The sequence below is a fragment of the Lutjanus erythropterus genome, chromosome 19 (assembly GCF_056507025.1).
Source record: "Lutjanus erythropterus isolate fLutEry1 chromosome 19, fLutEry1.hap2, whole genome shotgun sequence".
NCBI lineage: Eukaryota > Metazoa > Chordata > Actinopteri > Lutjaniformes > Lutjanidae > Lutjanus > Lutjanus erythropterus.
Window position 1 is genome coordinate 31,739,828 of NC_139335.1, and position 25,470 is coordinate 31,765,297.

Consider the following 25,470-nt stretch of genomic DNA (forward strand, 5'->3'; position numbering starts at 1 on the left):
TCACTTTGCCATTTATTTTGGCATTACATTTTCTCAACCATATTCCTATGCATAGATGACCTGTCTGTGCAGCGTGCTGCAAATCAGCTGTTTGGGCCAGAGAGTTGTGAGATCAAACTGAAATCTAACTTTACTTTTCTAAAGATTTCAAAGATAGTTCATGTGTGTTGTTTTCCAGGACGTTCAAACAGACAAGTGTCCTGGTCATCATATACGTATAAAGTAAACACAGCCTACAAAAGTGTGCTCTAATAGTCATAATGAAATAAAATGATGTGAGAACCAACACAGCGGTGTTAAACCAACCTTTTTTTTCCCCTGGAGTCTTTATCTGGAGTCTATATCTTTTGAAATACGTTTGTAAACAGACTTTTGTATAAATTGCAAGGTTCGTACAGGTCCTGGAAATCCTTGAAAACACTTGAATTTTAATGCAGTGTTTTTAAGGTTCGAAGAGTGCTTGTTTTTGGATTAAGTGCTTATCCAATCACTGCTCTGCACATTAGGTGGCAGTACATATTGATGAACATACTGAACCAGTGGAGCAGTGACATTTGAGCTGATGGAGGATGTCACCACCCACCTCAAGACTTGACGACTGCAGACGCACTGAGGAAAACAGTGACACAACCAAATGCTTTACACAGACAACATGTTCATCTTATTCCTGATTATATCTTGTGGGACTACGCTGGTGTTAGGTAATGTCATTAAACAAAGAAGGTTTTCATTCTCTTCACATAATATTGATGCTGTTGAATATCTTCTTATGGTTATTAGTGCCTTTTCTGCAGGTGCCTCACTCAGTGGACAAGTCCACCAGACTCCAGCTGACATGTACAAATATCCAGGAGAGACAGCTGAACTCAGCTGTTTACACACTATCCCCAGCTACAACGTGATCATCTGGTACAAGCGATCAGAGAGCAGACAGTTACAGCTGCTGGGGACCATGATAGGAGGCATTGGACTTCCTGAGACCGGAGTGTCTGTGAGGATGGCTGGAAGAGCGGAGACAAACGAGACCAGCACATTAACAACTGAGAAACTCAGCCTGAACGGCAGTGCGGTTTACTTCTGTGCTACTACTTTACACTGTGTTATCTATAGCTGCTTCTAAGCACAAAAACCTCCCCGTCACACATTTGATCATCTCTATTACACTCCACACCTCCTTGCACCTGTGTTCCCACTCTAACCTCAATCAGAAGTTACAGTAGGAGGTTCTTATGGTGGAACGACGCGGTATTTAACCTCTCACCTCCCTTTATAACCACCAGCATCACGTTCTGTACAGTCTTGTCTGTCTGCCTGTACTGTGATTTATTTTGAAAGGATCAGTTTTACATCCTAATAATATTCTTATCTCTGCTGTTTCAAGGCATAATCGATGTTGGCTCATTCTTAATGTGCAAACTGATCTTTTCCATTTATATTTTTCAAACTAAAAGCACTTATACAACACCAATTCCAAAAAGCTTGGGATGTTGTATAAAACATACATAAAACAGAATACAGTGATTTGCAAAAACATTTTGACTTATATTCAATTGAGTACAGTACAAAGACAAGATATTTATTGTTTCTGCTTCAGGTGTGTGCACGTGGATCAGGTCTGAGAGGCTACAGTGGACATCTAGACTAAAAACATGGTGTAAATGGCATCTTTTTGGGTCAAATTTTAATATCACAGTTTACAGAGACTTAGATTACACCAATACAGTATGGAGACATTATTTTTTACATTTTAAAACTGGTCACTATTTACTTCAATTGTATGGATTTGGCTGCAACGCCATTTTCTGCTGAAGTGGAGTGTTTTGTGAACTGGAGATCTTCACCCATCCTCACATCAGGACAGGGGTGAGGAGATATTGAGTGAAATGTAATTTTGGGGTGAACTATTGCTTTGATGCAGTGCTGCCTGAGGGGTCAAAGGTCACAGATTTCTCTGGAAATTGGATTATCTGGAATTTCTCATGGACTGTAGATGGTGAAATCTCTAAATTCTTGCTTGGTATCACCGAACATATTAGGATCATGATTTTTCAGATCTTTCCTGCAGGTGGAGTTAAAACTCAACAAATTCTCCTTAGCTCAACACTGAAGCAACAGAAAGCACAGTGTAGCTGGTGTCTATCAGAGAGGAGCATTTGATTACATCTGTTGTTTAATTTATTAAATTCATTCCTACAGCCTCTTTTCCATGAGGTTCTCCAGAGACTGAAGTCCAGCTAGTCTGCAGCCATAAAAGAAGTGACAACAAACTGATGCAGCTGTGGTTTCCTGGTGTAGAGGGAATCATTTAACACCCACTGTTAAGAAGAACTTGATGTCTTCTAGCATGTAATGTAACACATAATACACTATCACCACACACACAGTTTCTATGTAACATATATAGTTTCTATTTAATATAGATAACATTTATATACTTAAATTATGTTTTTTCTACCCCCTATCTGTCACTCAGTGTCACAGCCACTTCTTCTCAGTGCCGTCCTTTAGACAAACACACACACAGACACACTGCTGCAGTCAGTAGCACTCAGACACATTCACAGACACTTCAAACCTCCTTTATTTTCATCTGGGAATTCTCATCTCAGTACATATTCTGTAGAAACTCCAGTTTTTAAAGAAATAATATTCTGTATGGCCCAGTGCAAGCCTGACTTGCAGAGACAGTGGCTTTGTGACACACCCCTACTGTTGATCCACACTCACTCGACTATGCAGCACACTCAGCGTGGCCTGACACCTTATATCTCATATCATTTATCACTGTACGATCCTGCTCACAAACTCAGCTGAAGACTGATGGAATTTTATGACTTTAGTTTTAATGTGGTTTGATTAGCAGTTTTATTCTTTAATTGCTGTTTTTATGTTTCTCTGTTATGTTTTATGCTTTCTTTGATTGCTGTGTGAAGCACTTGCTAACTTTGGTATAATATATGATTTATAAATAAATTTATATTGATACAGAAGCAAAGAATGTTTAATGTTGAAGTTTAAATATTGAGTTGTTGTTTTTTTTGTTTGCACTGAAATTTTACTTTTACTTCTGAAGCTCAATAATTAACAAAAAAAACAAAAAACAAAGCGTATGAACAATAAGTCATTTCACAGAGGTTATTTCTGGGTCAGTTTGTCATTTGTCTAACTGTTTCCACCTGTTGCCACTCAGCTAAGCTACGGGCTGCAGCAGTATATTTAACAGACAGGAGACTGGTGCTGACTGGTCTACTCCTCCGTCTGCAAGCAAATAAGCTTAGTTTTGAAAATATCTAACTACTGTTTTAAATCATTCTTGCTCATGGCAGTGATGTTTGGTTTTGATTTGCCTGGCGGGCCACACATCCTCAGTAAAGTTATCATGCTAAAAATTACTCCATGACATATTTCATCATGATTCATTCTTTAAGTATTGATAAATAAGTTGTTTGTGCACCAGTCCCCTCCTAAAGCCTCTGACCTATTCTTATCTACTTCATTTACTCACTTACATACTCACTTTCTCATTCATTTACCTACTCCAGTCAGTTTTTCTCTGGCCAGACTGCTACACATATCTTTAATAGTGACTAAAAAATAGAATTAAATGACTGATTTATTTTTTTTTTTATTTACTGTAAAATCATGTATGTAACAAGCACATTTTCTTAATTTGTGTTCATTTGGAAATTAATTCCAAGAACATCTTTTGCAAAACATTTGGAGCATCTGACACAGATGAAAGGTTTGGATATTAATTCAAATTGTTGTCAGCACTCGACTATGATTTTAAAAGTAACTAAGTAGATTACATGGTGCAATGCATACTTATGTGCGAGCAAAAGTACAATACCCAAAAAGGACTCAGAAAACTATGCAATTACACTAATTTGGATATTTGTAATTAATTACTTCCACCGCTTGTTTTTCCTTTTTTTTGGAGCAAAATCATCACTGTTTCAACATCATGTTAATTCATGTAAAATGACATGACGGGACACAGAATATAATAACATGAGATCACACTGGAATTTCATATTAAAAGGTGTAATTTTTGGCCACCAATAGGATTGGGAGATGTGTGACCATTAACTGAGAGGTGTTGACCAGTCTGATGATGCTGAGAGATCAGACTGTATCCTGAGACACTCTCATCAGCTGCTGCCTCACTGTGAGAGACATCTGTGTGTTGAATGCATCAACATGATCTCACCTCTCATCTTCTGTGCTGTTTCTCTGCTGTGTACTGCAGGTATTTTTACCCCAAAGACTTTTCTGTATTGATCATAACCCCCGTATGACTCTAAAACTCAGGTATATCTGTTACCTCACTGATATCATCTCTCTCCAGTTGTAACACGGGCTGAGTTGATCCAGCAGACCCCAGGCCTGGTGGTGGAGAGGGGTCACTCTGCTCAGATGAACTGCAGTCACAACGGTCACGGCAGTTACTTTCACATGTTGTGGTTTCGGCAGTTACCAGAGGAGAGTATGCAGCTGATCGTCGACACGGTGCCTTTCAAGCAGCCTGACTTTGGGAACTTCAGCCAGGACAAGTACTCGGCCAGCAAGACTGTGTTTCAGCACGGCTCTTTCACAGTGAAACACGTGGAGCCAAGTGACAGCGGAGTGTATGTCTGTGCTATCGCACCACACAGTGATGCAGACGCCTGACACGCTGCACAAAAACCACACATAGCTGACTACAGATCAGCCCATGGCCTGATTTCACCTCAATGTGATATAATAATAAATGACTCATTCTTGAGAATTGGGAGAAAATAGTATTTAGAAGCAGATTTTGATTTTTTTTTTTTTAGATTTTGATTTTTACTCTTCAATTATGCTGCAAACTATTTTTTTTAAATATCAAACTTTTGGCTATTACACCTTTAACCTAGTGATTACATTTTTAATTAAATTTAGATGGCAACTTTCCATCTGATGCTAGGTCATATTTGCCAACCTTGAGACCTCAAAAATAGGGACCCAAAAGTTCTTTATTACGTGCATTCTGTTGACTTTCAAAGGCTGAAAGTGACAAAATAATGAGTGTACAGCAACGGCAATCTTTATGTTGAATACTTTTAATTTTACTTTTAATTCTCAGGAAAGAACACAGAATAATTTGCCCCTGACATGAACTAAATCTCTGGCATAAACTAGTATTTATTAGTATTTTTTGCCCTTCCCCTAAAAGAAAACTGATGTGGCAGATTTTACAAAGTGCATGCCCCTTTTCTTGAAAATTCTCCTTAAGCAACAGGAATTCTTCTTTCCAGGAAGTCTAGTTTGGTGTAGCCATATTGGATACAGGAGACTTGTAATCCTGGCGGGAAACAGGGAATAGGCAATGAAAAACAGGAACATCCTGGGAAAATTGTGAGAGTTGGCAAGTTGGCCTTTGGTCAGGGGTCTGCAACCTGCGGCTCCAGAGCCACATGCAGCTCTTCAGCCCCTCTCCAGTGGCTCCCTGTGGCTTTGGGAAAGAATTATATGGATATAAATAACTTTATTTTTTTACATTTTAATTTTCATTTATCAAAAAAGTTGGGAAAACTCAAAATTTGTTTAAACAATTTACTTTTCTTCTTTAGATAAACATTAATCTTTGAATTTTTGAATATTGATAAATAAATAAATATTGAGTAAAAGCACTGAAGTGATATTGAATGGTGTTTTGTGGAACTTTTATATTTTCAGTTAAAACAATTTCATTATCAGGCATCAAAATAAGGACACATTAGGCTCACTGTGATGGATTTTTTAACTACATTTTTTTAATTTCTAAAACTTAAAAAGTTTATCATCTCAACTAAAGATCATAGTCAGTTTATTTCAAAAGTCGAAAAGTTTCATTTGAGCTCAAAACTCAGAAATCTATTGCAGTACGTTGCCTTGAAATTTTGATTTGTCTCAACTTTTTTTTCAGGGTAAAGTGAGTCTTACATTCTCCAACTACATCCTATACACCAGTTTTTTTTTTTTTTTTTTTAAGTTTTGTCAACCAAAATGTGTGTCATAGCCTTCATCTGTGGCTCGCTTTTCCCTAAATTTTGGCAGTGGTGAGGCTTCTTGAATCTCCATAAGTTCCCTATGGATGCCAAATAAAAAAAAAAAGTCTTCAGGGAAAACAAGAGAAAATTACTTTAATTTAACTGTTGCAGCTCCAAACAGATTTTTGTTTCTTTTTATGGACAAAAATGGCTCTTTTGGTTGCAGACCCCTGTCTTAGGTGGAGCTATTCACACAAAGAAGAAACTCCTAATTTTAAAGCTAATATAGAAAATAAAAACAAAATGTTTGAAACTTTATAACTATTTCATAGAGGAAAATTACCCTGCTATTACAGCCAGTGGTCCAAAGCTGATGATTTGGATGTAGAGAGGTGGAGCTCAGCTTGTGCCCCATTTAACTTAATGCCTTCCCCTTTTTTCTTCACACATCAGTCAGAGGCCCCGTTTATTTCCATGTGACAGTATGAGCCATCATCCACAGCTGGGGTTATGATAAACAGTTTTATGACCTAACGTAAGGAAGAAGAAGTTAAAATGATCTGCTTTCTCTTTTTCTGTTGCCTTGCAGGTAGGGCCTTGTGTTGAAAATGTTTGGGAAGATTTATTTTTATTTTTTTTTTAACTTTCTCTGTCGTTCATCATAAAGTATGTCTCTCTTTTTGTATCCAGGTAGCTGTGTGGGCATTGAGGTCCATCAGTTCCCTCGTGCTCTCATCCGAAGCCCCGGTGACAGAGTGCATCTTTTCTGCATCCACGGAAGAACTGACTACAGAGTGCTGCTGTTGTACCAGCAGCCAGCCGGACAGACAGTTATGACACTCATTGGATATGTGGACTACAATGATGTCACAGTGGCAAAACCATACGAACAGCAGTTCAGTATCAGTGGGAATCTGCATGGGGACGATGCAAAAAACGTCTCTCTAACGATCCAGCTCTCTGGAGCTGAGGACAGTGCGGTGTACTACTGTGCAGCCCGTGATGCACACTGACACAAAGTCTCTCCGCTGGTTACAAAAAACTCAACACTATCTCTTTGCATTGGTGGTTTCTGTACCTGACAGGGAACAACAGGCACCTGCTTCTGTGGTTTTCATTTAGTTTGACTTCTTACCACCAGCAGCTAATGCTTTTGTGTTTGTTATTTTTTGACTGTATTTTAGATATCAAGTTCTGGATGGCAATAAAAACTTTCTACAGCTCAAATCAAACAAATCTAAGGTCTTAATTACTGGTCCTTAAGCTCAGAGAGAGAGAAACTCAATGCAAAATTCTCTCCAAAGTCAACACAGAGACTCTTATGCATGTTTTTATTACCTGCAGAACTGATGACTGCAGTGCTCTACTTTCTTGCTCAATTTACGTTACTTGCTCAATTGCAATTATTACAAAGCTCGGCTGCACATGTGCTCCCTACACATGCACTGACGAGGGGTTTGAGGGGGTGGAAAGGGCGGGGACTATTTGCATATTCATGAATCCTTGACATCAGACTAAAAGATTCAGCTTCTTGAGTGGAACAAATGAGGCACAGCACTCTTCATGTGATGCACCTTATCACTTCCATTTCCTGCTTCAGACACCAGCGGCAAGGATTTCTCAACATGAACAGTGCTTTCATTACTACTATTATCACACTCTTCTGGATCAGAGGTACATCAAGTGATTCATTTTTGCTTCATCGCTGTAAGTTTGATCATATGGCTTCATTTAAATGAACATTTAAAGCTTTTGCTCCTTCCTTCAGGAATATCATCAAATCAAAGCAAAGATGTTCATCAGACTCCGGCTGAACTGTTGGGGGAGATCAACGATAAATTCAAACTGACCTGCAAACACAGCATCAACAACTACGACACGATTCTGTGGTATCATCGCTCACGGGGAGACTCTTCTTTAAAGCCAGTTGGTTTTACAAGTTATACGTCTGTTCAAACGGTGGAGAAACCCTTTCAGGGCAGCTTTAGTGTGAGTGGAGATGGTGAGAAGGAGGCATTCCTTCATCTGCTCAAACTGAGGAGCCCCGAGGATAGCGGGCATTATTTCTGCGCAGCATACCTTCACACCACGATACAAAAGCCTCAGATTCCCCTACAAAAACCTTTCTGTCAACCTGTACACCTGGAGCAAACCACATGAACAGACTAAGCAGGAAGCTGGGGAACAATAATCTGTTAAGAGGTGGGAGAAAGGAAGAGAGAGGGACAAAAATGAGAAGAAGAGAGACAGGGAGAACAAATACAACCCATTCTCACTCCTGTAGTATTTAGAGTCTTTATATGCTGTAGTAATTATGTTAAAGATTTAAAAGTTACTTTTGGAGCATTTCAGGAAGAGGAAGGCACATCCACAGGAGCGATGGTTCGAATCCCGCCTCTGACAAGATTGAGGTTTATAATATGCAGAATCATAGTTTTTTTGTTTCTTTATCCAGTGCTTGAAGAGCTTGTTTAAACATTTTACAAAGTGGTTGTATTGTTGTTGTACAGGCCTGTGACCAGGGGGAAACAGACATACAAACATCAAATTCATTAAATTATGATTTTCAATAATATATAAGATAAAATAAGAAATAAGATAAGATAGGCCTTGATTTTCTAGGAGAAAGTTGTCGTGGACATACAGGAGAACACAGACAACACAACATACATGTACAAACAAACTACAACTAACAAATAATATCACCCCTCGAGCCATACAGCCAAAAAAAAACATACATCCAAAAGTACTGCAGGATGCCCTGAATCCATGTAGTTGCACAAAAGTCCTATACCAAAAATATTGCACAAGTGCACTACACATGATTATTTCCCAGCAAATCCCCTACATCCCAATTATTGCACACGTGCCCTGCACATTTCCCTTCCCTCACCCTTCACACAGTAGTGGTCAGTAGTGATTTTAAGTCCCTGCCTCCTCACACTCGCCTCAGGTATCTCCTGGAGAGAGGATGGGGGGAGTTGTGATGTGAGTTTGACAGTCGGGTTACCAAACCGTGTCGGTATGCCATCATGAAAAGATGCTCTATAAAACAACATAATGTATTTATCAACTCCATGGATCCTCAGCCTATGCAGAAAATGAAGGCTTTGACTAATTCTTGAACAGACGTACTCAACATGACGAACCCATTGCAACTGACAACCAAAATGAATACTTAAGTACTTGTATACTGTTACCAGCAGAACTCTCTCCCCACTGATAAAACCTGGACTGTGATCACCAATGGACCGAGGATCAAAAACCATTTCTTTGGTTTTCTTAACATTTAAAATTACATTATGCTCCTCGCACCACTGCATGACTTGTTTTACCTCTTTTTTTATACCAGTGATATCTTAGTCTGTTGTCAGTAGACTCAGTTTGGCGATGTCATTCATTTAGTGCAGAAAGTTGATACTGGCTACCCAGCGTGCCCAAATGTTGCATTGCATTGGCCAGGAACCTGACCCGGGTCTCCCGTGTGGCAGGCGAGAATTCGACCACTGAACCACCAATGCATGTGTACATGGGTGCAGAAATTTTGCAAGTTGTGTGTTTGACCATTTTTCCTCTGCCCTTACCTAAAAAGTTCACACATTATTTTTTATATATATTATGTAATTTTGTGTTTCTTATTAAGCAGTACAGTGGGCATATTATTTTATTATTTATATTCAAATAATAATATTTTACAGCATAATTGAGTTACTTGTAAATTATTATTTCATTGTTAGTTATAAAGTGGAGTTATTGTATTCCCTTGGTTGAGTTAATTGGTTCCTACCTATATGAGTGATACACACACAAGAGAGTGACTCATGCTTTTTTTTTTTTTTTTTGGTCTGTCCCTTTAACTGCAGACTTAATAACTCAGAAGTCATGATGATTGAAATACCTTACATGTTGCACTGATGTATGGCTCTTGCATTAAGTCATGCATGAGATACTGTTGATTCTTGTACATTCATGATAGTTGCATGAATTTCCGATAAGGCATGTTCCCTTTACCATAAAGGGTTACCAGATCTTTAACTAATTATCAGAAAGAATGGAAAATGAATGGAACAAAGATTACATTCAGCCAACAGGTGGAGTTAGAGGATGTGGTACAGAGGTTTTTTCAGCACATGATGATAAATGAGCACCTCCCCAATACAAAAACACATGCTCTTATTCACTCAAAGCCAAAATCACACAGAGGTACGTGACGATGTCTTCATTCACATATGCATTTGGTCTCCTTTTCATCTGGATTCCAGGTAAGATTGTTGATTTGAACAGATTTTGCAGCATATTAAATAGAAACCCTTTCTCCTCATCCACTCTGTCTGCAGGTCAGGTCGACAGTATCGTGTTACATCAAAGTCCTCCTCAGATAGTGGAGGAGAGCACCGAGGTCCACATCAGCTGCAGCCATGATGACAGCAGCAGTCCAGTAATGCTCTGGTACCAGCAAAGAGACGGCAGCCGGTCAATGATTCTCATCGGGTTTGGATACGGAGTGGGCGCCCAAACCTACGAGGACCGGTTCGAAGAGCAGTTTGAGCTGACGAGAGAAAGCACATTAAAAGGAGCTCTGATCGTTCGCAGAGCAGTCGAGAGCAACCACTCAGCCATGTATTTCTGCGCTGCTAGTGCACAGTGATGTGGTTTTATGTCACTCCCTCACAAAAACCCCTCAGTGTCTATTCTGTTCCAACTGAGCATGTGCAGGTTAAAAGGCGTGGGAAAGAGGCAGAGTGTCTCTCAATATATCTTCACTTCTAAAATGTCTCCAGCTGTGATCAGACTTTTTCTTGTTCTCCTGATTCCATGTAATGTTTTCTTAAAATTAAAACAGATTTAAAATGAATGATATGAAAGATAACTAGTATTTTTATTAGGTTAAACAGCAATATTATGAATGGCTTTGCCAGGTAATGCTTGTATCAACTATATTTTGCTTCTGTTTTTCAGATCAAGCCACGAGTGTGACATTTCAGCAGTCTCGGCCCAAAATAGTCAATGTAACAGACAGGGTAGAAATGACCTGCAGTCACGATGACAACGAACTCTATACGATGCTCTGGTACCAGCAAAGAGAGAACGGACTGATGAGCTTAATGGCTTACAGCTACGATGTCTATCCGGCCGACTACGTGGAGCCGTTTAAAGATCAAATTGAGTTTGTTAAGGAGAGCAGACTGAGAGGAGCGCTGATCATTCACAGCGCAAATCTATCAGCCTCAGCTGTGTACTTCTGTGCGGCTCGTACACAGTGATGTGGTTTCACCTCACACATGTACTAAAACACTGTTCCACATTTCTGTTGCTCTCAAGTTCAATTTTCAGTCTCAGCTGTAAATACAGTAATACAGTGACAATGCCTGGTTCATTCCTTGAAATAAAACATGCAGTGTAATCACATCAGGCTTGTTACAGACTCTGTAAAAGTCTTAAAAAGTCTCTCAATGCAAAAAGTCTCCTTATTTTTTGTCCGTAGTCCAAAAACACAAGTTTGCTAAACAATGTGTGATGAAGGACATCATTCATGAAGACATACATATGAGAAGCAGAAAAATGTTGCCTCTCTTTTAAAGCGATAGTTCACCCAAAAATGAAATTTCACTCAATATCTCCTCACCCCTGTGTTGATGTGAGGATGGGTGAAGATCTCCAGTTCACAAAACACTTCTGGAGCTTCAGCGGAAAACAGCGTCGCAGCCATATCCAGTACAATTGAAGCGAATGGTGACCAGTTTTAAAATGTAAAAAAAGAACACAGAGAAAACACAAAATGTCTCCATACTGCTCGTTTGGTGTAATCCAAGTGTCTTTAAGCTGCGACATTAAAATTTGACCCAAAAAGACACAAGAGGTTGCACTCACTGGAGACTACTGAACTTCACTTGGCAATCAAAGGTGCTTCTGGGTAACAGCGCATTATTTTGACCAGCAGTGGGAACTAAATCGTGTGCCGACTTTATGCAAGAAAAAGACAGTGGAACATTGCCCATAAAATCAGTACATACATGACTGAAGTGCATGCAATATGATTGCAGCAGCCAGGCATCTCCCTGTCGTGCACAGCACACAGCCTCCAATGATCCATCACAGCGTCTCTTTGACTTCGCACTGACAAAATGCAGAAAGGTAGCGGGACTTTTCAAACGTAGTCCACCAAACACTGCGAGCTCGAGCAGCAGAAAATTGCACATGGTCAAAAGAAAGAGTCACTCACATTGACATCTGACGTTGTCAACGAGATGGAGCAGCACCCTGGAGACGATCAAGCATGTTCAGAGAAATCAACAACCGCTGAGAGCTGCACTGGCCCTACATACAACCAGCATCACCATGACAACAACAGCTGGCCTGGATAAACTGCAGAAGTTTGAGACGGTGCTGGAGGCTAGCAGGTAATTCTTGATAGGCTCTCATCATTGTAGTAACAGTATGTGTGTGTTAGTCATTAGTCGTTTCTCATTAGCGACGGTTGTGCTCATGCTCCTTGGGCGTGAGCGAGCATCGACCAAAACAGCGACATCACTTCTCAAGATCGACTGGCATCACATTGATAGATGAAGTAAGTAAAGTTACACTGTTTTTACTGTTTCACAAAGTTTATATTTATTAGAAGTTGCATTTATAAACCATAACATTATTATTAGCTTGTTGGCCAGCACAATATAATGTAGGGTTATTTATGTTGAACTAATCACTTCACCTCAGTAGCGTCAGCACAACTGAATTTGCTGCATGCTAATGCTAACGTTTGGTGAGCTAGTCAGATGGAATATTATAGCCTAATTATAGAGTTGCCACACATCATTAATGATGCGAGTTTCAATTATAACTCATTTAGCTGAATAGAGTTGAGCAATAGTAGTTTGCTTTGCTGTAACCTAGAAATACACCTACAGTGTTTATTTAATTGTTACTGTTGATTAGCATTCATCAAATAGGGAATGTATTACAATGAAAGTTGTTATTTTATACACCGTCACTGTTTTCATTTCAGAATTCCAGTTCTGAAGAGTATGCAGCAGCTCTACAAGATGAGAGCAGTGACAGTGATGCAGTGAGCTCGGGGTACCGCTGCAGTGCATACTGTCGGTTCACATGGCAACATGGACGTCTGGGAGCCGGGAACTGAGTGGTGATACCAAGCTGCTGTGTCTGGCAGATCAGAGACAATTTCCATGACCCCTTGGGCTACTATGAAGACAATAGAGCAGAAGCACTGCTGGTCACAATACAGCTGCTCTTCAGATACTCAAACAGTCAAAAATGCAAGTTTCCTTCAAAAACACCAAGACACACTGTAAAGTTTGTGTAAAGTTAAAATGCCTTTATTTTACATGGCAAAAAGAGTTTAAAAAAAAAAAAAAGACCAACGCGTATTGTACAACACAGGTCTTCAGCTCTTGGGCGACTGTGTTGGCTATAAGGAGGCACCCTTTAGGTGAAATCAAAAACTGTTCTGTTAGCTCAAAGAAAAAGCTAAAAAGTTACTGTACGTTGTGTGAAAATGTGTTTGGTTCCAGTGTGAGTTCATTACCTACAAAGAAAAACTACCTTTTGTTTTTTTATACAAGCAAGACGAAAATTCAAAGACGTAAAATGAAAATGTTGTAAAAGCCTTAAGATTAAAATTACATGACAAGACAAAAATGATGTAAAAGACAAGAGGACAGTGATATAAAGGAAGTAACAAGATGAATAGTACATAACAAGTCTAAAGCGATGTAAAAGATGTAACAAGATATATACATATATAGATATATATGTCCTCTAACAGGACATAAGAGGACAAAACAGACAGAGAGGGAGACTCGACCGTGGAGAACAGACAACCTTAGAAATGTCCAAGAGCAAGAGGGCGACTTTTTACTTCTATACTTACATTTCATAGCATGTACCTTTTCACTTTTACTGCAGTAAAGAAATTGAATCAGTGCTTTTACCAGAGTATTTTTTTTAACTGTCCTTTCACTTAACTACAGAATGTGTGTACTTTTGCCTCCTCTATCAGCAAAACGTGTAGGTGCACCTTAGGGTGGCCACTAGGAGACTGCAGCTGCTGTGTGTGAGTCAGTGGGTGGAGTGAGCAGAGCTCACACTAAAGGTGAACAAAAGAGAATCAGGTCTCATTTCAAGTTTGAATCACAGGGATTATGAAGGTCCTGTCATTACAGCTTCTGCTCTTTGCCAGTAAGAACACTTCACTTCATTCATTTTTTATAGTTTTGATGAAAATGAAGTTACATGCTTTTTGTCTGCTTCTCTATTTTCCAGGTTTCTCATGCTGTATAGAAATACATCAGACTCCATTTGCAGTCAGCCAAGAAGGAGACCTATCTGTAACGCTGCGGTGTGAACAAAATCATGACGAATATTTGTACATGTATTGGTACAGATGCATGGGCAGAGGGGAAATGGAGCTGCTAACGTATTCCATTAATGAAGGAATATGTAGCACTGAAGCTCCTTTCAGCAAATCCAAGTACACCATGTCACGGCCTGAGGTGCGCAGCTCCACTCTGCACATTCATCATGTGGAGGCTGGAGATTCTGCTGTCTATTACTGCATCTCTAGATTACCACAGTGGCTCAGACACACTCTGTGTCTAAACAACAACCCTGACAGCAAAATAGGACAGGGACTGACAAGCATCAGTGCTGCGTCACCAATAATACAGGCAAGAAAGGCTCCTTCTGCCTTTTTCTATTTACCTTTTAAAGGGACAGTTCTCCCAAAAAATGAAAATTTAGTCATTATCCACTCAGCCTCATGCCGATTAAAGGTCAGGTTTAGTCTTTTAGTCCGCAAAACACTACTGGAGTTTCACAGGAAAACTGTGTGGTAGAATTTCCCACATAGCGCTCCTCTGGTGTCATCCAAGTCTCCTAAAAGTAATAGCATTACAACACATTTATTGGTTTCTCGGTTTGCTAGAAAACCTGAAAACTTTGGCTCCCTTTCTACTCAACTTCACCGCTTTAGTAGTTACTGCACTCTGCTTCTGTAGAGCAGAATGATGAAACCTCATAGATAATTGTAGTTGGCCTGACCCCTGCCATAACTTGTGCACCCCTCCTCAGAATAATATAGCATCCCAGAATACTTTGTTGGAGATCTTAGCATGTATAGCATGCATTTTTGCTGCGGCCAGTGTTGCCAGATTGGTTTAGTGTTTTCCAGCCCAAGAAATGCTACAAATCAGCCTAAATTGGTTTAAAAAATGCTTGATAATACACAATACAAATGTATTCATAAACAGCAGCAATATTATTGTAGTTCACAACAATCTTTCAATATGACATAATAAAAAAACAATTTAAGTATTCACTAGTAGGCTGCAAAGCAACTCTAAACTTTTCTGCCTTCTGCCTCAAAAATAAAAAACAAATAAAGGTGCAAATAACATGAAAGTAAAGTACACAAAGTTCCATGCTATGAAACAGCCCAACAAATGATGATGTAGTGTATGTAGTGTACAGATTTGATAGCCACAGATCTCCTCTTAGCTGAAAAAATTAGATTTATGTTCTGTCAAAGCTGTACTGACAAACAGGATGTGTTCACCTAGCTAAGGGATACAATTAATGAATACATGTTTAATATACTGTAATACTGAATGTATTTAAAGATCAGCCCTCATGGTAAACCTGCCCAAATTCTGGGTACACACCCGAGCCAATTTTAACCCACACTTTGCAACACAAAACAGCCTGATTTGGCACGTTGCCATTCAGTCTGGCAGCACTGGGCTGTGGTGCCTCAAACAGTTTAACCCTTGGATAGTTTGTGTAATGTACATTATACACATTCAAGCTTCTGTTAGACTTAAACCATAGATTATGGTAAAGCTTTCATTTTCATGTAGTCTGCGTGATTTAGTTTAGAAAACCTGTCGATAAGCAACATGTTAAACAGCCACTAAATCATAAAGCAACAAAACTGCTTCTCTCTCAATCCACTGATATTTCTGCTGCACCACAAAGTTGATCAGTTAGATAAGTACACAGGTGCTGCAACAGAGCTGTAGACTGGTTGTCTGTCCTATAGTCTACTGCTCTCCATGTACATGTCCTTCATTTACTCTTCTGTTTCATCTGTTCTTTAATTCTTTTGCTGGTGTATTTTACAAATCTGGAGAGAAAGAACTAGTTTAAGAATTGGTCATACACTGACCTCTACAGGGTAAATGTATTCATTACATAGTAAAGTGTGCTGAATACTCAGCTCTCATAGATAATGTTAGAGATTAAATATGAGTAGACCAGTGTTGTGGGGGAAACAATTATTCATTCACATTAGATATACAGTATGTCATAATGTAATGTAATATACAGTATGTCATAATGTAATTAAAAACACTGTTTTACCGCACATGAGTCAATTATACTAATAACAGTTAAAAATTTAGGCTATCTATAATAAAACATTATTTTATTATTCAATCAGTCCTTGTGACTTAAATATTATATAGTTTTAAACAATGGCAAAGATATTTTTTTCTCAGTTGCTAACAGGCATTGGTCGATACTGAAGCCACTTTTTCAAAACACTTCAGTCTGGATTACCAACATGAATCTTGACCAAACAGTTAATCTCACCACCAAAATTCACTCAAAGCACCAAAACACTTCAAAATAAGCTCGTTCAATTAAAAATATTAACAGTTCTATAAAACATTTTTAGTGATAAAAATAAATTACAGATTGGGCCTCTAGAATATGAAGCCTGTTAGGATATTCCTTGTAGTTGTTAAAGCAAAATTTAGCGAATAATAATTCTTCTATCTTAATCAGATAGATTTATTAAATAACAATTAGAAATAATTTAAGAACTGAACAAAACCATTGCATTTGCAGGGATATTTTGACTCCCTTTTACTCTCATCTCTTGTGCTTTCCTCATGCAGACAAATAGGTGATGTGATCACACACAACAGAACAAAAGGTTAAATACTAATTTAACAAGTCTGATTCTGCCAGAACAGGGTCCAGGACCTCCCACACTGGGACGGACATATATTTAATTTGATCTTTGTGTAACGTCAGCTTGACAAGAGGGATATGTGCGGTGAAATGGAGAAATAACTTCAGAGGTTTAGTGCAATTTGTTTAATTATAGGAGCACACTTGAGACGCATGCATGCATGCAGATGCACGCTTATATTGTGGCTGGTTTCAGGTAATTATCCATGTTCCTCTGGTCACAAGTTTACATGCACTCACCAGCCACTTTATTAGGTACACCTGGTCAAATATCTAATCAGCCAATCATGTGGCAGCAACTCACTGCATTTAGGCATGTAGACATGGTCAAGACAACCTGCTGAAGCTCAAACCAACCATCAGAGTGTGGTGATTTAAGTGACTTTGAATGTGGCATGGTTGTTGGTGCCAGACAGGCCGGTCTGAGTATTTCAGAAACTGCTAATCTACTGGGATTTTCACACATGACCATCTCTAGGCTTTACAGTGAATGATCCAAAAAATAGAAAATATCCGGTGAGCAGCAGTTCTCTAGGCAAAAATACCTTGTTGATGCCAGAGGTCAGATGAGAATGGCCAGACTGGTTTGAGATGATAGAAAGGCAACAGTAACTCAAATAACCACTCATTCTAACCAAGGTGTGCAGAAGACCATCTCTGAACGCACAACACATTGAACCAGCAGAAGACCACACCAGGTGCCACATCTGTCAGCTAAGAGCAGGAAACTGAGGCTACAATTCACACAGGCTCACTAAAATTGGACAATAGAAGATTGGAAAAATGTTGCCTGGTCTGATGAGTCTCGATTCCTGCTGCTACATTCAGATGGTCGGGTCAGAATTTGGTGTAAACAACATGAAAGCATGGATCCATCCTGCCTTGTATCAATGGTTCAGGCTGCTGGCGGTGGTGTAATGGTGTGGGGGATATTTTCTTGGCACACTTTGGGTCCCTTAGTACCAACTGAGCATCATTTATACGCCACAGCCTACCTGAGTATTGTTGCTGACCATAGCCATCTCTTTATGTACTGACAGAAAGCCCACTTTAGCAGAAATCTTTCTGCCAGAAAGCCTTTATAACATGTAGTTAACAATCTATTTGATCCCAAAGAATGAACTTTTCCAAAGCTAACCAAGTCGTTTTGGTGGTCCTGTCCCCATTCATCCACCACAACCTGCTCCTGATGAGGACTCTTAATACCTGACTTCCAAAAGCCTTTCTGCCAGAAAGCCATCTTTATTCAAATAGTAAGTGTGTGCAGAGGCTTTTGGAGCACTGCAGTTAACACAGGTCAGAAAAATGAACATTCTGACTAATACTGGATGATTGCAGGTAGATGAATTAGGGTGCACATTTATGCACAGCAGCTGTAACTTCACTGATTATTTAAATGCGACGGGATCAGTCAGGACCTGATGTATGATTAATGTATAATAACTAATGTTCTGTGTTCTTACACACATCCAAAAGGTCTCACTCACAGTCAAAGTTCATGCACTACAGTTGTTTAGAGTAAAGCAGCGATAGATCCTGACTTCCATCCTCTGTCCTGTTAAGTTTATAACTACAGGCTTTAGTTTTGCTGCTTAAATATTAACAGTATTTGCTGCAGAGACATTACTGCGCAACAAAACTGAAAGCAGTTTCTCCGATCATTAAACCATTATTAAAATTATGTCGGACAGTGCCAGATTTTTATTGTGTGTTGTATTGAGTGTTTTCTTCAATGATTTACTTTAATGATAAAAGAAAACATACTGTAGTGGCATTTGCTGTAATATCACAGCAGTCATCCTTCTGTTATATTTGTTAATGCACATACAGGGTATCACTCTCCCTCTCTGCTTCAGCCTATTTCACCTACCTGCAATCCATTCATCATTAATCACAATGGCCTGCCAGACCCGCAGGTTCACATCAGTGCCTCCATCACTACATGTGGCTCATATCAGCATCTCTGTTCACATCTCCAGCTTGCTGAATCTAAACAGCAGTATGCCAGAGGCAGGCGCACTTGGCTCTTAAAGAGAATGGGAGAAGACGTTCTCTCTCTAATTCATCTTATGCCCAAGACACACCTATGATTAATTAAGAGACTGGGTACAACCCCTTTGCACCTTAAGGGGCCTTCACATGATAAGAAATTTGTCCTGGACTCCCTGTCAGGCAGAGTGCAGAGAGGCAAAGCTACAGTGCTACAACTGCTACATCCTGTCTGCCTGCTACACAAACAGCTGAGCTGTTTGAATTCATTAGCTATGTGATTCACTAAATCTTATGGCCTGACCTAACTGTTCTGTCATGCATTATGTTGCTTGTCTACTCTTGTGTGTGTAGTCTGGTTTTAATGTTGTGTCATAGAGTTTGGGGAACCCTGAAACACTTTTCTTCAGTCATGTCTGGAAGGGAACCGTTGATTTGCTTCACTGTGACGTTGCACAAACATTAAAATTATCACTCTCATGAGATCTTGTATGGGTCTGGGGTTCCCTTCAAGACTCGATCCTCAGGTCTCCTCTGTCCGTCACATGCAGCTGTTATCTCATTGGTTGCACTTCGAATGTTCAGCAGCAAATGAGGTCAAAGTTCAGATAATTTGAATACGAGCGGTGCGCCACGCCAACAGTAGCGGTGACCCTTAGTCGGGCACCACTGCTCTCTCCATAGAAAAACAATGGAACAGTCAGCGCAAAGTGTTTTTACTGCTAATCATGTGTTGGGGCCTTTACTTTGCACCCTGATTATGAGCTGTTTAAATAACAAACTGGAGTTGAACACACCTTAAATGCCCATGCATCATGCACTTTGGACAATGTGCTATAGATTATCTTAATAGGGCCTTTAACCAGTGTATGAGTGGATATTTTGGAAATATCATTTCTCTGCTTGAGACTGTAAAGATCCGCAACAAAAATCAAGTGAACCACGGTGAGTTTAAGAGGGGGGTTTGGCCTTGTGGTGGCACTAGAGGACAGGTAGAGGACTTTTGAAAATTATTTCACAGATGATTATTTTCTGAGGAAATAGTTGACTACAGTGAATTTCATAGTGATGTGACCCAGTAAATGTTGATCTGGTATGGCGTTGGGAAAAAAAAACATTTACACTATGAACAATTTAAGAATTATGCCCAAGTTCTGTCTCATCTTTAAGAAAAGGGTAGGGTTGGGTGGGGTTGGGTGGAGAGGTGTGACCAGTAAAGATGTCACTTCCTCTGTGCAGCTACTGCACATAGACACACAGGGTTGTCCTTTCCTTCTGGCTTCTCTTCTTAGCTGTCACAGAAATAGAGCTCACCTCAGCCGTCAGTCACACCGATCCACACAGCTGCTCTCACAGACGCTCGCAGAAAGATGGAGGCTGAGATATGGAAAAGTCGGGTGGGGGAAGGAAAGAGTAGACAAGCAAAGAGATGGCAGGTTTTTGTACAATGATTTTTTGCTGTGGGACAGGAGGGGCACAGTGATACAATCCAATAGAACCACTGAACAAAAACCTCCTCCATTTAACAAGCTTAGAGAGCAGCGTGTGACGCTCAGCACAGATAGAAACATCCATTTTCTGAAACATGCAGGATGCCTCACTGTTCTGACCTTTCAGTGGTGACATATTTGGAAAAAAAATGAAGTAATCCGCAGCTTTTGGTTTAGCCAATTTCCAAGCACCAGTTAAAGGCAGTTCTGCTTCAGTTTTGGTAGAGGTGCAGTCATTATGACTCTGGATCTGAACCTCACTTTGGAAAAGGAACTAAACTCACTGTGCTGGGTAAGTCAAAACTCTCAAAACTTCAATTCATCACAAAAAATGTGGAAGTTGTTTGATAATGGAGGGAAAAAAATTAAACTAACTCAGGAAAATTTTGATCTGCACTAGACCTGAAAACTAAGACAATGTGGACATTTTAGCTTAATGTTTCAGTTTTATCTTGTACTTTGGGATGTCAAAGATGTCTTTCAACTGTCAAAATACAACGAAAATTTGCAAAAAATAGTCTCCTGAGATGATTTTGGTGGAGAATCTCGCTCAGTATTTCCACAGTCTCAACAAAGTGTACTTTTTTAAGTGGCACAAAACTGACTGTAGGTGAGTACAGACTGAATTAGTGAAATAGCCGCTGATTCTCCAAGGAGCACCAAATCTGGAGTTCCTTTTTCAAGAAACTGTCCATACTTAAACAGCTCAGTGCTTTTTGATATCAAGCGTGTGCACTGTGCCAGTCTTGAAGCTTATTTTGGCTCAGGCACAAAACTGACTGTACTCGGTGAGTAAGAAAACAGATTTTTTTCTTGAATTCACTTGTGAAGCTAATATTTCAGCTATTGCTGAGAGAAATTTAATTGTCTTCCAACTTAACAAACAGGCTGTGGTGCAGCTATGGTGTTTTTAGGATAAAAAAAAGTTACCAAGTAATATAATCAAAGTATTAAAGGCAAAATGCATAAACCGAAGAATAGGCTAATTTAAGCACATTTCAAGTGCACTGTGCCAGTATTGCTTCTGAGGCTCACTTTGGTGGAGGAACCAGAATAACTGTTTAAGGTAAGACAAGTTATTTATTATAAAATGCCTCAATATCATGTGCTAATGTGTAAAATGTGATCAATAGCAGAGAAAGACTTGATTTGCTATAAACTACAGCACACCACATGGAAAGTATCTCGTGTCAAACTGTGACAAAGTTGGATAAATTGCAAAGGGAAGCACTGAGAATGAAGCACAAGTTTTTGTCATGGTCTGAGACCTCTGTGCTCATTCGCGGACGCTCAGTTTGGAACTGGAACTAAACTGACCGTTTTAGGTAAGTTAATCTGCAACAACAAATTAAATCATCAGCATCTCTGACAGCTTGTTTATGAGGGAGAATAAGCAATATGGACTCTTTTTATGTGATTTTATGTAGTGGAAATTAATGTGGTATTGTCCCTTTAAAGAGTAAGAGAAGTTATGGCACATATTAGATTTGTTTCAGTCCTAAGCTGTTCTCCTGCAAGATGCTGCAGCAATAAAAGAATTGGCTGTGCGCCCAAATTATTGCTGTATGTGAGTCTTATCAGCTCCGTGAACGACTGAGTCTCCAGTCAGAGGCTTTCTGTGGCACTGGAACCAAATTTACAGTCTTTGGTAAGTTAAAAAAAAATAGAAGAAAAAAGATAAAATTATCTTGAATTTAAATGTCAGATGCATAATTTAATATCCTATGAGGTATAATTCCAAATTAGCTGGTTTAATATCTACAACCTGAGGTTCTGTTCTCTTAAAACAATTAGATTTTTCTAAAATTGTAAGGAAATTGCTATTCAGGCTGAATTTGAATCTCCAGTGCTTCCAGATATTTCTTTTGTTTGTTTCTGTGAAGAAGAGCAAAACGGCATTTGGTGCCTGTAGTCATTGAACACCATAATAGTCAATGTGACCAACTACATTTGGGTTTGTTTGAAAGTCTTTACAATTACTTTTTTTTTTTAGCTGTGTTGTGTAAATGTGTAGTTACATGGACACCCTTAAAGTTTGTTTTTTTTTTCATTTCTTGTGTATTTATTTTTATTTTATTTTCATTCAAATAAGGTAAAGCAAACACAAAACAACTTAAACTATAGAAAAAAGTTGTCAAGAGTCACTGATGTACTAAAACTGTACACTGCAATGTAAATAAAATGAAGTAAAATTGGCTAAATTAGCCATATAATGTAGTGACTGTTTTAGGCAGCCATTCAACACAAAATCTTGTTCTTGTTCTTGTGTTGTGCTCCATCACCTATCCTTCTTATTTCAGTGAAGGAACCAAGCTAACTTTACTATATTATATTGTTAATTGTGTATTAAATTTGCACAAAAACTGAAGTGTTGTTTCTGTTGGTTACATTCATAATTAGTTCCTACCAAGAAATAGTCCCCTATACGTTTTAATACATATTAAACTAATGAGGTATAGCAGGTTAGTTAGTGTGCTGGGAGGTAGATATTATTGCTTGCTGTTTCCAGTCTTTATGCTAAGTTAAGCTAATTGGCTGCTGATTCTAGCTACATATTTATCGTACAGACATGATAGTGGTGTTGATTGTCTTATGTCTATCTCTGTAAGAAAGTGAACAAGTGTCTTTCACAAAATGTTGGACCTGTCTAATCATTTGTTTCTTTTGTCCCCACAGAACCAAACCGTACTATTACCCCGCCAACGGTGAAATTGCTCAAACCTTCCAAAAACGAGTGTCCAAACAGAAAAAAAAAGAAACAGAACAAGACCTTGGTGTGTGTGGCCTCTCGTTTCTACCCAGACCATGTGACCGTGTCCTGGCAGATCGATGGAGAACAGGTCACATATGGCGTGGCGACGGATAACGCTGCCCTGCGTAAAGGGGACTATTACAGCATCACCAGCAGGCTGACGGTCCCGCTCAGAGAGTGGTTCACACGGGGCAAGGTGTTCACCTGCGTCGTCAGCTTCTTCAACGGGAATGGGACAGTGCACAGTTACAGCAGCATCGAAGGCACTGACAGTAAGTTATTTGCACCTAAGCTAACCATGTTTTAAATGATGTGAAACTCCAAAATTCACAATTACACTGGAAAAACAACAGCATCTACTTTTTTTTTCCCATCAGGACCGGCAAGAGTGAAATACCTGAAGATCACAAATGCTGCTAAATGGACCTACACTGTATTGATTGTCAAGAGCAGCGTCTTCGGAGCCTTTGTGGTGCTTCTGGTGTGGAGGCTTCAGGTTCGTCTAACATGACCGTAGTGTGTGCACAGCCTGTTGCAAGTGATTGCTGTGCCAAAGAAATCCCGGTGAATGTAGTGTACTTGAGTCACAGTGCTCATGCAAGAGAACAGCAGTTAAAGTATAGGATAGTATAGTATATGAAGATAGAAGTGTTCTATCGAAGATAACCTGCAATTTGTGAAATAGCCCTGAAATTTAGATGTGTGTACATTGACACAAATTTTTCTTTTTGTATGAGGCTCAACATGTGCAACATTCAAACTAATGTATTATCAACCGTCTAATTGTGTGATTAAGTTAGAAACAATAAATACAGTATGCAGCATCTGGTTTACACTTTCAAAAGCTTGCAGAGAAACATATCACATAATGGTCACAGCACTAACATTAGTACAATATTAGAAGTAGAAGTAGAACAATAGTAGATTGATTCATTTTTACTTGATTAATCAAGTTCTTCTAGACTGATCTTACAGACTGATTTATCAATAATCAGTTAACGGAGCAATTAAGTTTCCTATCACAACGTGATTGAGAACACAAATTTCTTGGGAAAAAATCTAGGAATGAGGTTTAATTTAATTTGCATGAGCTCTGCTGTATGTAAAGCTTTTTTGGAAGTTTTTTTTTTTTTTTTACATAAATCACTGAAAATGTGTCCTCCTCTGTCCACTGCACAGGCATCATCTGGAAAACAGGACGACTGAGAGCTGAGCTGCATGAACCATCTGATCCTCCCAGTTTCTGTAAATAAAAATGAAAAGCATAAAGGATGAAGTGCATTTGCTTTCAATGCTATGATTGACTTGAAACCTTATGAATAATTCTATATTATTTTTGGGGCTGATATAGATATTGAGGAGTAAAAAAAATTCTGATATTGACATATCAGCTGATATTCTTTATGTAGAATATAATATACAGAATATAGAATATAGTCATCAACACAATTTTGTGAGCAGTTTCATGTAGGAACTACTTTCTTTCTGCAGCAGAATCTACTGGAACTACTCTACAATCTACCAGAACTACTTTCTTTTTAGTAGAAAGAAAGTAGTTCCTACGTGAAAATGCTCACAACAAGGTCTGTGAGTTATCCTGAGTAACTGGGTCACTGATTTTGAAATTTTAAAATGAATTTTTTGGAGCTTTGAGCACCACAGGATTAGTGTCATCTAGTATCTAGTTGGTTTATATTGATGAGAAAGCAGACATTTCTACTGCCGAGCTCTAAGACCAAAACAGTACAGATGGATAAATAGCACTACAGGCCAATACAAATATGTATTTTTGATTTTGAATTTTTGATGAACTGTCCCTTAAAATTGTAAAATATATTTGTCACAATTGTTTGATTGATTGTTTGATCATTTGATGAATCCCTGAAAAAAAAAAAATATATATATATCTATCTATATATATATATATATATATATATATATATATATATATATATATATCTATCTATATATATATATATAATGTATAATATATCAAAATAAGATTTTTTTTTTACTCCACAATATCAGTATTGGTCCCAAAATCTAGTCAGGCTCTATTTAGAATAAATATATCCACATATACTGATATAGACTGACAAAGCTATGAGCCACAGACAGTATATTAAATAAGCACAATATCGGGCTGATCATTTTGGTGTGTAAGTGTAAGTGCTTGTTAACTGCTTCATGCTGATTAATATTCTCAATAAAGGTTTTCTAGAAGAGATGTGCTTATGTCATCATTTTTTCTTTTACT

The 25,470-nt window shown here is 38.8% G+C and overlaps 1 protein-coding gene and 1 gene segment (V, D, J or C); both read left to right on the plus strand.

Moving 5' to 3' along the window:
* The first annotated feature begins 10,206 nt into the window (after window positions 1-10,206).
* LOC146310138 (immunoglobulin heavy variable 1-58-like) lies at window positions 10,207-10,641 on the plus strand. The segment is given in 2 exon segments: window positions 10,207-10,255; window positions 10,331-10,641. Coding segments are annotated over 2 exon segments (360 nt in total).
* A 313-nt stretch (window positions 10,642-10,954) lies between these two features.
* On the plus strand, window positions 10,955-24,539 carry LOC146310139 (uncharacterized). The gene is made up of 5 exons (XM_084745244.1): window positions 10,955-11,253; window positions 12,242-12,394; window positions 20,695-20,753; window positions 23,138-23,709; window positions 24,393-24,539. Exons 1-4 carry the CDS (start codon window positions 11,021-11,023, stop codon window positions 23,518-23,520), a joined length of 828 nt encoding a protein of 275 aa, XP_084601370.1. The 5' UTR covers window positions 10,955-11,020; the 3' UTR covers window positions 23,521-23,709; window positions 24,393-24,539.
* Window positions 24,540-25,470: the final 931 nt, after the last annotated feature.

Bases quoted from the DNA above. Each gene is read 5' to 3' on its own strand.
- LOC146310139 (XM_084745244.1), top strand. From the start codon at position 11,021: ATGACCTGCAGTCACGATGACAACGAACTCTATACGATGCTCTGGTAC. The intron at 11,254-12,241 runs GTGATGTGGTTT...GTTGTCAACGAG, and splicing joins TTCTGTGCGGCTCGTACACA to ATGGAGCAGCACCCTGGAGA. The intron at 20,754-23,137 runs GTAAGTCAAAAC...TTGTCCCCACAG, and splicing joins AACTAAACTCACTGTGCTGG to AACCAAACCGTACTATTACC.